This window comes from Scleropages formosus, chromosome 15 (genome assembly GCF_900964775.1).
Source record: "Scleropages formosus chromosome 15, fSclFor1.1, whole genome shotgun sequence".
NCBI classification, from domain to species: Eukaryota; Metazoa; Chordata; class Actinopteri; order Osteoglossiformes; family Osteoglossidae; genus Scleropages; species Scleropages formosus.
The window spans coordinates 21,275,830-21,290,454 of NC_041820.1; the positions used below are offsets into that span (position 1 = coordinate 21,275,830).

Sequence of the window (14,625 nt, forward strand, 5' to 3'; positions counted from 1 at the left end):
CCTTTTCTACTGCCACATGCTTTTTACTGGATTAAGTTTGATTAATGCGCAGCTAGTAGTGTAGAGCTACTGTCTATGGCTCCAAAATGTTGCAGGTTTGATCCCCACCTCCAGCTGTAGTACCCTTGAGCAATGTACTTACCCTAAATTGCTCCAGTAAAATTACCCAGCTGTATAAATGGGTAATTGTAACCTTAACATTGTAAGTGGCTTCAGAGAAAAGTGTCAGCTAAATGAATATATATAAATGTAGTGTGCTTTGTTCAAGGGCTTTTTACCAGCAACACCTTTGGGTTACAAGCCCATGACCATTGGGCTCCTGTGGCTTAAATGCAAGCAGAGTGGTCTGAATTTGCTGAAGTACTTCTGTCATTGAAATGGTAGATTCAGCTTACACCTGTACTGCTGGTGTGTAGTGGAGTTGTAATGTCTCAGTACAGATGTGCTTAATCAGAGTGGTTTTGATTCCTAGTGGTGCAACATGTAATTCATTCCGCCTTCTCTGTAGCTGCTGACATGAGCTGTGCGTTGAAGAACGTGTTAGCATTATACTCTGTGACCTACAAAACTTTGCTGTGAAAAATGTCCCAGGCAGAGAGCATGTTTGGATTTTGAGTTAAATGGTGACGACGGAAACCTGGATTCATACTTGTACGCGAGGAGCTGCCTGGTTGTTCTGTCTTTTATTTCAGCATTATTTTTCATGATACTTCAATTAATACCTCCTCCAGCTTTCCATGTCTCTGCAAAACTGACACTAAGCATCAGTTTTTTTTTTAACTGACCTAATTTCAGCATTTGTTTTGGAAACCTAAACACGTTCCTCAGTTACGCACGGATGCCATACACGTTGGATTCATTTTGAACTCCTCTGAGGAATGAAGACGGGTTATCTTGCTCAGGGAGAAAAGTGTTTTCTTTGGTTTGACTTTCCCAGATTAAGTATGTTGTCAAATGTTTTTTTTTCAGCTGCCCTTTGTACCAGACTTCTCGCTTGTCCAGATTCTAGGTAATGCTAGATTGATGTATATTTCTGCCAGTAGTTTTTGTGTTTCCTGAGTGTTGAACAGCAGTCAGTGGCTTCCTTCTTGCCCAGTAATGCTCATTAAATCAGTTGACGCCAGCATGCAGGCTGTAGTGTGATGCCCGTAGAGACTCAATACTGTCTGCTTTGTGTCAGGGCCCGGAGGCTGGACAGAGCAGTGGAAGGACATGGCTGCCAGGAGAGAAGGTCCTCCAGGACACATGGGAGATGCGGGGGCAGCAAGCTCGTCTGCGGGAGATCGAGGACCAGCTGGAGCGCATGGGTCGGGACCAGAACCTGGACTGCGCGGTGAGCCAGAGTGACTGCAGAAGGCCGAGTGTTGAATCTTTTCCTCTCAATGATCTGCTGGCAGCAGCTCACCACATATGTTACATGTGTATTCATCTCCTCTTGGGTCCCTTGTTTACGTCTTTCCACAGATGTACATCAGTCTGAGTTTCTCTCAACTTTTCTTGCTCTTGTTTGGGTGATTTTTTTGTCTTTCCTAGGTTGTGCAAAAGGATTCAATCCTGTTAAAAGAAGAATGGCTGTACTGTAAAAGGCAAAAAAAAGATAGCTGTATTGGCTGCCATCATTTGTGCAGATGCCTTTGTGTCTTTGAATTACATGCCCATAACACACAGGCCCCTACTACATTTCTGCCCACAATTATGGTATGAAATTTATAAATTTGAACCGTGAACACTCAAGGGGTGACCAAACATTAGACAGAGTACAACAGCTGCTCACACTTGTAGTCCCAGAGTAGTCCAGAGAAACACAGTAAACTGCATTTTTTACCTGTGAAACATGCCCCTGTCTGAGGGCCTAGCTAAGTATGCCCATTGGTCAGTTGTGTGCAGTGTACTGTAAAAAGGCCAGCGCTCGTCCAATTATTCCGCCTCATACAATCCTGGTTCTCTTAGAGGACGCCTGCCCATTGGGTAGGACTACCACTGCACTTGATCCGGGTCAGATTTTGTATTTTTTTGGGAAGGTCTCAAAGCCCAGAGGCTCATTGGGTAGTGCTGGAGGCACCTGGGCTATCCAGTTGGCTGTGGGATTGAGGCCACATCTGTCTGCGTGCAATCTTTAGCTTCTCCCTGTGTTCATGAGTTTCCTCCAGGTGCTCTGGTTGCCTCCCACAGTCCAGCGACTGTGAATTGTGAATTGGTGATTAGTGATTGGTGAGTGCCTGCAGTGTGTGTGTGTTTGTGTGTGTTCATTGTTCTCCTTCACAGGTGGGTGAACAACTATGGGGAGTTTACTGCAGTGTATGTAGCACTGTAAGTCACCTTGGACAAAGGTGTCAACTGAACAGTAGTTAAAATAACAATGCAGCAGTGGGTATCACAGACACCTTGCCTGCAAGAGGCTGCACAGAAATTGATTAGTCCACATTTTCGCATGTTGAAAAAGGCAGCACAGTGTTACATTCTTACCATTCTTAGCAGAATAATGTTGTCACTGTATAAAAAAAAATCAACAACTTTGTTTTGCATGGCAGTTTTTGAGTGAGGCAGAATGGGAAAAATTAGACCTGTTATACAGCAGAGTGACTCTCACAACTTGGTTTGTGAGTCCTTTAGTTTTGTGCAGTCATCTTCCATGGCAGTTAAAAGCTGGGGCCGATTCCTCCTCAAATTCCTCCGCCCTGGTGTCCCCTGGCAACCATTCAACGCTTTCTGGTCGGCGAGCCCCCTGTGACAATGGCAACTCCCAGCCGCTGCTCTTCCCAAAGCCCCCGTCGCTAAGTGCTGCATGCAGGAACGTTGCGCACGGACAAAGGATGATGGATTTGTTTTCCGCGTCCACTGACATTTGTGACTTTAATTTAGCGTGCCGTACGAAAGCGGAGGATCTGGATTCTGAGATTCTGCCATGTCATTGTTCAAAGGGCATTCCCTCACGGAGCGTGCACAATGAGCCCAAAGAAATACCTGCTTCATCGCCACCTACTTATATCCATGTTTTCACAATGGCCTCTTCTTTTCGTCCGAGAACTCCCGAGTAAGCAGCCTAACACATCCATAAAAAGCAGACAGGCTGTCTTTCCCCTCTCTGTTTGTTTTTATGTGAACTTGCAGCTGTACCATTGTCCAAGCGCACTCTTTTTAGAATACATTGATTGTTATAATGCTGAATTCCATTCAGATGGTTCGTACTGAATGAGAAGAGGTCAACAGGGGATATACATAATTAATTTCTTATACTTTTTTACCCAAAAACATGGCAATATCTCACATAAAACTTTTAAATTGACTTTATCATTTACAAAAAATCTTTACCTTCAAAGGTCTTTGTCTTTGAGGTCTCCTCTCACTGGATTAACTTGATCCTTGATCTAACTCATGTTTGTGGGGGTTTCTTCAAAATACTGGTCGCACTGCAGTGTTTCTCATGGAATGACACTATAATGCTTCGCTCAGTGTTGGTTCTGCTTTTTCCACTTAATTGTAATGACTCATTCAGCCAATTTTTCATGTATAAAATAGAAAAAAACAGCAATTTTCTAAGACGTTAATTTACTATGCTATGGGAACAGAAATGCTACTGTACAAGTAATTATGTATCAGTATATTCAGTTGGAAAAACGGGGTTGGGGCAGACCACTTAAAATACGGTCCTCATCACCAACTGAAAACTCATTGCACACACAAAATTAAATGGCGAGATGATGCAAAACCTGCTAAACACAAAAACTTGTGCATATGAGTGAAAAAGCATGAAAAAAAATGAATGAATATTCAGTTTATGATACATGGTTCTTGAGTTTCATCTCAAGTGCTTTATAACATCCAGCTTTTCATATCCAGCAGCCCTCTGACTGCCATAATACTTCCGTACACTCCTACCACTGTATCTGACCATGTTTAACTGTAATTCAGTCGATGTAAACTAAACACTAAATGCAAAAAATTGTGATGTGAGTATGAATTTTAGGCATGGGACTGCGTTAAATTCGAAATTGCACCCACAAAAGTTTGCAGTATGTAAACTGTGTTCCTGCATTTGATCATTGTGTTACATTAAAATGGAACTGAGTGTGGAACGATGTCCATGGATTGTGGCCACCTGGCTCATACTTCTCACTGGCGGGGAGGACCATTGGTGCAGCCGATGGCAGGAATAGGTGGATTCGAATGACAGGAAGGGGGGATTCAACAGGAGGTCCCTGAGGGTCTGGTTATGATGTCATAAGCGTGGGGTGAGGAGTTTGGTGTGGCGTATCCTCCCATGAGCTGCTTTCATGTCTTCCACCGAACATCTGGACACCACACCCAGCCAGGGCAGACCCCAGATGCTTAGGTCAGCTGCTCAGCCCAGCCACCCCCAAGGAACAGACTCTTTTTCAGAATACTCTTTTGATGCAGGGCTCTCCTGCAAGCTGCCAGTAGGTCACAGTCATCACTTCGATTTTACTCGTGTGTGTGTATGGAGAACAAACACTGGTGGTAATAAGATCAGGTGTTTTGATTACCCACCTGGAATTTTGGTTTCCCCAAGGATTTAAATGTGGAAACGCTGTCCCATGGGTTGTTGAGGCTCACTGTGACACATGAGTCACATATTGTGCCCCTTTCACTGCCTGACATGCAAAGCCCTGAGCCTTGAGTGATGATGATATTTACCAGTATCTGTGTGGATCTTTTCACGAGTGCAGGGGCAGCCTGTCAGCAGCCCCTCACCCTTGTTTCCCCAGTCCCAAGCTGGGCTTAATCATGCACAGGCACCATCACCAAGCCGTAGGGACCAGCTAAGGTGGACACACCCACCTGTCTCATTACCGTCCCTGGACTATGATACCTTCACCTTCAAGTGGTGCTTATGCAAAAGTGTTCACCTCCCCAAAATATGCCCTCTGTTTTTCAAATTCATTTTGAGAGAGTGGATTTTCTTTGCAAATGTGAAATTTGGTGGCCAAAAAGTTGACTTGTGGCATAGTGGCACAGCATGTAGCACTGGTGCATCACTTGAAGGTGTGTGTATGGATGTGTGTTCAGTTCCAGCTCAGTCTGAATTTATATGTTCGTGGGTTTTCTCCTGAAGACATATTTTTCAGTGGATATGGTACTTCTGAGCTCTCCTTGGTATGCGAATGTGTGTTAAATTGCTCTGAGCTGTGGATGAGTGGGTAACTGTAAGCAGTATAATGTGTCTAACATTGCAGATTGCTGTGGACAGCTAAATACGGGTAAAAAAAATAATAATGTTAATGTGCAATCTACTGTCCATTGGCTGTTTGTCAGCTTTCACTCTCATTTGTGTATTTCATCTAGTGTTCCCTCACTCCTGCAGCTCTGCGATAAGACTTGCTCTGGTTTATACAAGGTTCATGTTATGGTTTCTGCACCAGTAGCTGTACAAAGGCAAACTACCCTTTATTCAAGCATGACAGTAATACTGAATCACAAATTTTCATTAGTGAAGGAAGGGACTTACATAAACAAGTTAAAAGTGAGCACAATGTACAAAGTTGAACAAGCTTTCAGTTAAAAGGGGAAAAGCTGACTGAAGCACCAAGTCCCTGGTAGTAATCTGTACCTCATTGGTGTATAAAGAAGCTATTTTGGGGTGCTGATTTAAACACTAAGCCATTTAGTTGTATATATAAAGCTTGCACTTTCATTTGATTTAAAATTCTAAAGAACTACATATTAATGCAGCGGCACATTCATTACAGAGCCATAACCATTTGTCAGGTTTATTGTTTTTCCCATTTTATTATAATTAAATTTCCCCTTTGTAGTTCTTGATTGCCCAATCTCACGAGACAGGGAGTCGTGTTTTTATTAGAACCTGCTCTTTTGTTTGCCATTATCCATTGTCCAAAGGAAAATTTATGCTTAATCCACATGTGGACAAAAGTGATTGAGGAAAATGGTATAAACTCTAAAAAAAAGAGTAATCCTGCTCTTTACTGAATGGCACATTTTGCTATGTCAGTAATTGATGCAAGGTTTTTACGATGAAAGGACAGAGCTGAGAGTGTAACAACAGCCACAGATGCAATTCCATTATGTAATGAGAGAGAAGAAGGTGTTACCCTTGAAAGTATTGAACACTGTTGTTAGATGAATCTGCTCCACAATCTCGGTGACAGGTTTTCTTTCACTTTGTGTTATTTTGTCCCATATTGCTGTGGTTAATATATCGGATACTGACAGTAAGCCTTGGTGGCATCTAGTGGCTGAGTGTGGTCTACAGTCTGCTTTCATTCCTGGTGTGCATCTGGGTTTGAGTACTCATTCCTTCCTACAGGACGCTTTCCAGGTATTCGTTCATCAAACAGACATCTTTGGTATTGGGAAAAGATGTTAATGACAAAGCTGAGCACAGAGGCACGGGAGTCTGGCCTATGTAGTGGACACATGTTCTTCCCTTTGCTTTTTTATTGTATTATGGTTTTGCCAAGGCGTACATCTGCTCACGATTGTTAGGTTGTTTGAGGGTGGCAGGCAAGAAGTCATGTGGATGGCATGGACACTTGGCAAAATCCAGTCTAATCATTTGTACTGTGCTTATACCATGCTTCAATTCCTGCTCTTCTGCCCTCTCAAGTGTGCCCTCTCCAGTTAAGGTCAAGATGGCTGGTTCACATAGCCCTGCTCCACCACCTCATTTGACTCTAAATGGGTCCAGACACTGGACAGCACAAACAGACAGTGTCTAGCTTCTCTTAATCCGACTGACTTGTGCCTGCTTAACACCAGTCTTTCTGCAGCCTGGTTACGGGGACGCCAGATCTCGGCTGTATTCTGCTTCTCCTTTCACACCAATTTGCATGCTAATTGCTGTGACTGGGGGGAAAAAATCACCCGGTGCTGGCGCCGTCAGCGCGTCTCTCTAAGGATATCTCTGACAGGGCTTGGGGTCGGCTAAATCTGGCCTGTGAGGGATTCCATCACCTCCTTTCCCTTCCCCCAATGCAGCGCTGTAAAAGTGACACTTCTCCAGATGAAACAATGGCAGGCTCCTACTGCCCCCACAGCTTGTATGAGCTCCTTGTTTGTGGTTTCAGCTAAGTATACAAAAAAGACTGTGAAACATCCTACAGGTTTTTCTGCATGGTGCCTTTGGCTTTTTCAGTCTGCTGCCTTTGTCCTTCTCTTGGGACAGTGCAGCTGAGGGCAACGGGGAGCAAAGGTTTCATCTGCAGCCAGTTTGGGGGTTCCCTGCTAATTAACGGTACAGGACAAGGCCATGCAGTCTACTTACACCAGACCGTCCCCACTCCAGAGATCAGAAATGTCTCATGAGCTCCCAGAGCTCTGAATGGGGTCTTCTGTGCACATTCTAATTGGCACAAAAAATAAAGCTTAATGAATCTGAACTATGCTGACATTTACCAGTTTTGCTCACTTGGTAGTCATTTGCAAGTAGAAATGTGGTTTTGTTTACTCGCGTAATGAGCTCCTGCAGCCTGCTGAACGTGCCTTTGGTTCACCTTGAGAGGAAGAAAAGCCGTGTCAGATTGTGGAAAAGCACCACCGGTGTGCCTAATGTCCTCTTTATTCGTCGGAATGAGTTCCAGCAAGGCCTCCTGCAAACAAACCCTCATTTAGATTCCTCATGTGGAACACAATGGCAGTGAACTGGGCATGATTCCTCAACCATTATCCTCAGTTTCCAGGTCCAACTTGCGGCTGGTATGCATCGGTATTTCTTAGTCTGAATGAGTGTTGGTTAATGAGGATAAAAATGGTACATTTTTGGATGTGAACCTTTTGGAAAACTCAGAGAATGATTCTGAATCCCTAAAATCATTTTATGACTTTGATTTTTAATGAAAGAATGATTTGTGCCCAATTTGTTTCATGCATTCAAACTTTGAAGGTAGATCTTGGTTTGCAGCGCTAATGTAATTTGAGATTTACCGCTTGATTGCTCCTGGAACAGTGTGGCAGTTGGGGCACAAGGTCATAGTGTTTCCCCTTAAGAACCCCAGGAGAAGAGCAAGCTCTATTCTGCTCTGGGGCCCTTGGGGTACTATAGCTTCTCTTACGAATTTAATTTACTCAAGATTATCTAAATTTACCCTGGCCCCAGCCTCAAGAGAGGGGGGTGGGGTCTGCACTTTTTCATACATGAATAAATAAACATATAACTGTTGGGCTGAGAAGTGAAGGAGGCAGAGGGGGCAGGTTCCGATAACAAGGGCTTTATAACATCACCGGCTTGCCTGAGTATCAGTTGCTGATCTTTGATCTGGACTATCAATTTGCAGAAAGGCACAAACCGGCAGAGAATGAGAATATAGAAAGAGTATGACATATTTTTTATTACATTGCTATTCTGGTACGTAATGTAGTGTACTGTTCTCTAGTGTCCCTAGCACTCTATGTCCCCTTTGATGAAATACACACACACACACACACATTTTCAGAACCGCTTGTCCCTTACAGGGTCACGGGGAACCGGAGCCTACCCGGCAACACAGGGCGTAAGGCCAGAGGGGGAAGGGGACACACCCAGGACGGGACGCCAGTCCGCCGCAAGGCACCCCAAGTGGGACTTGAACCCCAGACCCACCGGAGAGCAGGACTACGGTCCAACCCACTGCGCCACCACACCCCCTTTGATGAAATAGTGACAGCTAAACATTAAACAGAGCGATAGACTTTTATATTGCTTTAGAGAGGTGTCTGCTATATATAAGTGTAAAAGTATTAGTTTGTTTTATCATAACTGTCACCTTTATCTTGTTGCTTAATTGGTGTCAGTGTCTTGATTGTTGCTGTTAAGTGCCATGCGAGTTAATGGTTACTTGTGATGGTTGTGTAGATATAGGGGTCCCATAATGTTCTGTTTCTACACTTGTGTCCATAGAATTGAAAGGGGTGTGTCCACTGGTAACCTTTCCTTCTTTTCCTCCAACTTTTTCAAGCATTACTGTCTTTTCAGGATAAGCCAGTCTTCAGAAAATGTTTCCAAAGTGTGATAACTTCAGTCCTCACCATTTGTGAGCGTTCCAGTCAAAGTTCTGGTCTGCTTTGATCTTAGGTCCATGTAAGTGTCTACTCCAGCATCACAGTTTGAAAGAGTCATTAGTTTTCGTATCCTGTTTTGTTAATGTCCACTTTCATATCCACTCTATTTCGTAGAGATTGCCTGAGCAAATCTCATGTTTGCTCTTGTGGACCCATCAGCACATTTGATGATCCTTTCCAGCTCTTTCATCACAGCTCTACCAAATGCTAGTCTTTAGATTGTCTTTTGACTGCTTGATCCCTTGTTGATTGTTGATCCCGAGACACAAAAGCTTTCAGTAACTTGTATGTCTTTCACATGAACACTAAAGTCCAGTGGTGTTTCAGTTGTCGTGTTTCCAGTGTTCAGATTTAGTCATAGTCCAGTTTTTTGGTCTCCATTTTGACTTTTTAGTAGGATTAGAGTTGTATCCTTGGTATACTGAAGGTTACTGGTTACTGGTAGTCTTTCCTTCAATTTTTAATCCATATTAATTAATCCATATTTCTCTTCTTCTCTTCAGGTTTATGTCATAATGTGTTCAGTGTATTTGACTATGCCACACCCATACCATCACCATAATCAGATACACCTGGACCTGGCAGGATATAAGGCAAAAGCAAACAGAGAAGGACGTGGAACCTTGTTCGCTGACACAGCTCACTTGCTTGAGTCAGCCTGCTCCTCGCTCTCATCCTTGTTCCTAGTCCACTCGCCCGACTCCTTCTCCCGTGACCTCTACCTTCCTGTGTTATGATCCGTGTTTTCGTGTTTTACCTATCGCCTGTATTCACCGACCACGATTCTGGATTTCCTGGTAAACGACGTTTGCAGTACGAAGACCCACGCCTGTCCCCGACCACGGTTTCCTGTCCTGTCCCTCAATAAACTCCTGTGTACTCCGCAATTGAGTCCGCCTTCTACTTCCGGACGAAATCATGGCAGACTAAAGCAGCTTTTTTTTTTTACCAGTTTCTAAAGCTTGGGATTGATTTATCTTAAGTACTTTTGTCACAGGTGCAGCTGGACTGTTGAGCATGGAAGCCTTGTGGGTAATTAGCAGCAGTGAACAAGTATGCTTGTGGAACCCTGCAGCAAGGTAAACAGCTCACTTATAAGGTGGTTGTGGTTTCTTTGATATTGCTTTATCTCTTTCATCATCTTTGGGGTCCAGTGGCAATTTTGACCTCCCCGTGGCCTACTGGGGCTCATCTGTATGCTCAGGTGTCAGAAATGCCCCTAATCCTATGAAGTGGCTACCATTCCAGCTACCAGGATGTGTGTCCCCATTGGTCTGCTGTGCACATCTGCCCTACATACATGGGGTGAACGTGCTTCACTGCGTACAAAGGCAGTATTCGGCGCACATTCTGATCAGAACTGTCATACGACACAAAAACAGTGTGCACTGTCCAAAGGGAAGCTCCAGACTTGCACCCCTTGCCCAGGGTTGTTTTACAGATGCTTTTGTGTAACTCTAAATATGAGCTCAAGAAAATGCCAGTCTTCTGGGCTGATGGCTGTTTTAAATTAAAATATTGACAAAAGTTCTTACTGGTCCCACAGTTGTTCAAAATACTAATTTTCTCCTACTATTTTTATAGAAGTAGTTAAGCAATATTTTTAGTGGCATTTTGTCAGTTAAGGCCGAGTGTGGTTCTTAAAGTTTAATGGCCCTGCCCTTTATGTCGTGCCCTCCACCTCAGTAATGAGCATGACTGGACTGCAGGAAGTTGCGGAACCTTGTTCAGCCTCGCTACTCACTCACACTGCTCACTCTTGCATAAACCTCCTGCTCCTCGTCTACGACTTCCTGGTTTGCCTCGACTTCTTGCCTGTTTATGGGACTATGACTCTCGGATTTGACCTTCCGATTCCGTTCACAGATCGGTGACCATTTTGCCTGTTTCCCTGACCATGTCCACTGGATTGCCCCTTGACTTCACTTCCTGTGTTCCGCACTTGGGTCCGACACATCCGCGCCAGGGGAACACCATGAAACTTTAATGTCTGTTTGTCATAGGCTGTCACAGCCGGCTGATGGTTTCCAGCTTTTCCTCTGTAAGCACAGTGGAATGTGTCTGTCAGGCCATCTTCACAAATATAATGCAGTGTGAAAGATCGAGGCAGGTATTTTCTGAGCCATTTTTGGTGACTCATCCATCCCTCCCCAGTTCTTTAAATGATGAAACAAATGACAAGTTTATTAAATCCCAACTGTTCGTTCTTAATAATTGAGTGGTCTGCTTGGGTCAAATTGCAGTGCAGATTATTTTGCACTTTGAAAACAAGCTAATGAAGATGAGATTGAGAATGCTGTTGTTAGTCCTGTGTATCTATTGACAGAACTAGTGGAGAGATGAAAGACAAAGACTATATTGCCCTCCTCCTGTCCTACTTTAAAATACACCTGAAAACATTTCAAACATAAGTGCTTAAATTAGCCCGGTCTGTAATTTTCTCCAGATGCCTTCTGTCATTATGAGTGTTTGAAGTTGGAAGTGGAATTACTCCTTATAGAAGTAGAGTAGGCTCTCTTCATTGTTTTTTTATGAATGAAAAAGAATTTGCGTAGGGTATAATGAGAAATTCTAAGGTGAGTCTGGTGTCCAAGAGGGAGACTGCTGTTGACAAGACCTCCATACTTTCTGTGAAAAGTCCAGTAATTATTTGAAATGGATAATTTTTCAGCTCTGTGAGTTCCGTTGGATGAAAGCATATCTGAGCAAACAAATACATTTTTAAATGCATTATGTGATCACAGATGCAGAGGCCGGTGATCCCCCATGCCCACCTGTTTGACAGTGTTATAACTCTGTAGCTGCAAGTCTCCTTGTCTTCCCACACGGTGAGAAGGTCTTCCTGCCTGCAGTCAGTGCCACAGCCAAGCTTTTGCAGAGCAGGGATGTAATTGCTCCCACTGTCAAACTGTGGCCATCTTCCGAGGCAGGGAAAAGAAGGCCAAAATTCCATCGTGGAAAGAAACCTTTCACTCCATGGTGGACAAGAATGAAAATGACTGTGAATGTGCTTCATTGAGTTAGATTGTCTGATATGAGTGTTCCAATGGAGTCACCTGCTTTCCTGAACCTCCTATGGGCTTTCAAATGTACACTTTCGTCCCATACAGTTGCAACCCTAACCCCAAGTTGCTGTCGCCAGCTCACGAAGATGGATGAGTCTCACACTCTGGTGAACACTGGGGTGATCTTGCTTTCCTTTCTGTTTTCCGGCACATGGCGTACTCCTTTGCCAGCTTTTAGCCGTCTTTTCTGGTCTGCTGTCATCTCCAACACTTGCTGAATTTGCATTGTTGAAAAGCATGTTCTTGATGAACATTGATTTTTCAATGCTGTCTGCTCTACACCAGTTCTCTGTAGAATGACTGACGTCTAAAAGGACTTAACAGTGTTATAGAATGGAAACCCTAACACTGAAACTGCTGCTTACATGACAGCTGCTACAAAATGATATTGCGGCAAAAGGCTTTTTTCAGACAAATTTCTGCTTTATTTTGCCAGACAATCTGTCACCTGATTGATGTGGATGAAAAAGGGACTTTGCACAAATCATGGTCCTTCTTTAGCAGTGATTGAATTTTTGGAAGAATTGTCCAAGTGAAGTGAGCTTGTGTATTATTGAAATATTTCAATGATGCTTTCTCCAATTTTATTACATTTACATTTATTCATTTATCTGATGCTTGTCACGTCCACGCTCACAAGCGACTACACCTGACTCTGCACTAGTTCCTGAGTAATCGCTCACCCTATAAAGACCCTCTTCAGCTCCTGTACCATCGTGGAATCTTGTTTGGGACAACCGCCCTTCCTCGCGTTACTTCGCTCACACTCTTGCTGTATTCTCTGTCCACGATCTCCGGTTTTTTGACTCCTTGCTTTGTTTTCCGACCACGTCCATGGATACTTGTTCCTGTCCTGTTTGCCGATTGACCGACCCTTCGCCTGTCCCTGGTTTTGAGAACTTGCCTCTTCCCTCAACGTCAGATGAACAACACTGCGCTAGGGTTCAGCCGTCCCGGCTCCCTGTGTTCCACATGACAATGCTTTTCTCCAAAGCAACTTGGACTGTTAAGGTTACAATTATTATTACAGTTACACTATTATAGTAATATCTCGGTAATCCTTTTAAAGCAGAAGAATTACAGACACACACACAGTGAGTTCAGAAGGTTACAAATAAAACAAAATACAAACCATTGCATACAACACAACAGTATTACAACACATAACACATTAGACATTATATACCATAACAGTTAAATACAACTGAAATAACAGGACCAAAAGCAGAAAGCCAAATAAGTGGTTATCAACTTCAATAAATGTAAAACTGAGATTCCAGCATTGTGTCTGAAGATTTAAGCCTTTTCAACTTTCTGAGGGTTAACATTTTTATTTTTTAAGATTGATCAAAATTCTTAAAGTAAATGAACCCAACCCTGTTGGGACTACAGTCTAGCTGACAGTTTCACCATATGTGTTTAGGATTTTCTACACTATCCTCTATCAGCCTAGTGCCCCCACTTTTCAACATTCCACATTTCATAGTCCTGTGTCTAAAGATTGGCCAGATTGTACAGTGTTTTATGAAGCAGAACTCTCTAAATGTCCCAGATTTTTATTAAAGTCTAGGCAATTGTTAGTGTCAAGTGAGACCTTTGCATCCACAGTCAATGTTGCGTAGAAGGGCTGATAGCTTCCACGTTGTTGCTTCTAGCGATCCAGCTGTTCTCACAAGACCATCCAATCTGGAGAACTGGTTTTTCAGGCTGTGTTCATTCTGCTGGTGCCCTTGTGTCTGGGTCATATCGGATTGGAAGAGCCACTGCCAGTGTCATATCTGAGGACAGACCATGCTAAATAGTACTTAAATGCATGTTGGCTCCCCATGGGATTGCGTTTAGCAGACGGTGAAACATTTATCTCCACATTGTGACAATGTGATGTGTTAACATGTTGGCAGGGACAGAATGGCTGTACATCTCTAGAAGGAGATTAATTCCTTGGTGGAATTCCCAAACCTTCCATCTTGCCAGATTTCTAATTGATCCATTTTGCTTTGCACAATATTTATGATTAATTTCCAGCAGTCATTACTTGTGCAACGTTAGCCTGTCACGAGTGCCAACATCTCAAAACCTGACACTATAAATCAGTGACCCTTATTCATGTCTCTTTTCTGGCACCCACCCTTTCTTTGTGAAGGGAGTGGGAGACCACAGTTTCTCCCTTCGAACTCTAAGGTCCCAGGTTCAATCCTACCTCCTGCTGTAGTACCCTTGATCAAAATACTTACTGATGCAAAAAATTTACCTAGCTGAATAAACAGCAAACAATGGTGAGAAGCTTTAAGTTGTAAGTTTGAAGGAATATGGTCCCTCTTCTGCATAATTTCCAGTCCTCGACAGTTGGTTTCTGCAGATAATTATACCTGTAATTGTACAAGTCACGCCAATTAGAAACCAAATAGATTGCAATTTGTTGGTAGACATTCCAGAATATATCTAATATATCCATAATATCTAATATATGCAAATAAATCTCTGACTATAGCAGAGTCTTTTCAAGGTGTTAAAGTTAAGGCATCAGAATAGCAGAACTTTGATA

The 14,625-nt window shown here is 43.2% G+C and overlaps 1 protein-coding gene across 3 annotated transcripts in view; it reads left to right on the forward strand.

The window, feature by feature from the left end:
* The window catches only part of fsip1 (fibrous sheath interacting protein 1), a 73,435-nt gene that overhangs the window by 44,661 nt on the left and 14,149 nt on the right, over nt 1-14,625 (forward strand). For all 3 annotated transcript variants that reach the window (XM_018727491.1, XM_018727493.1, XM_018727492.1), the window contains exon 10: nt 1,181-1,333. In XM_018727491.1, the coding sequence (XP_018583007.1) occupies nt 1,181-1,333 (153 nt within the window). The remainder of the gene's footprint in view (nt 1-1,180; nt 1,334-14,625) is intronic.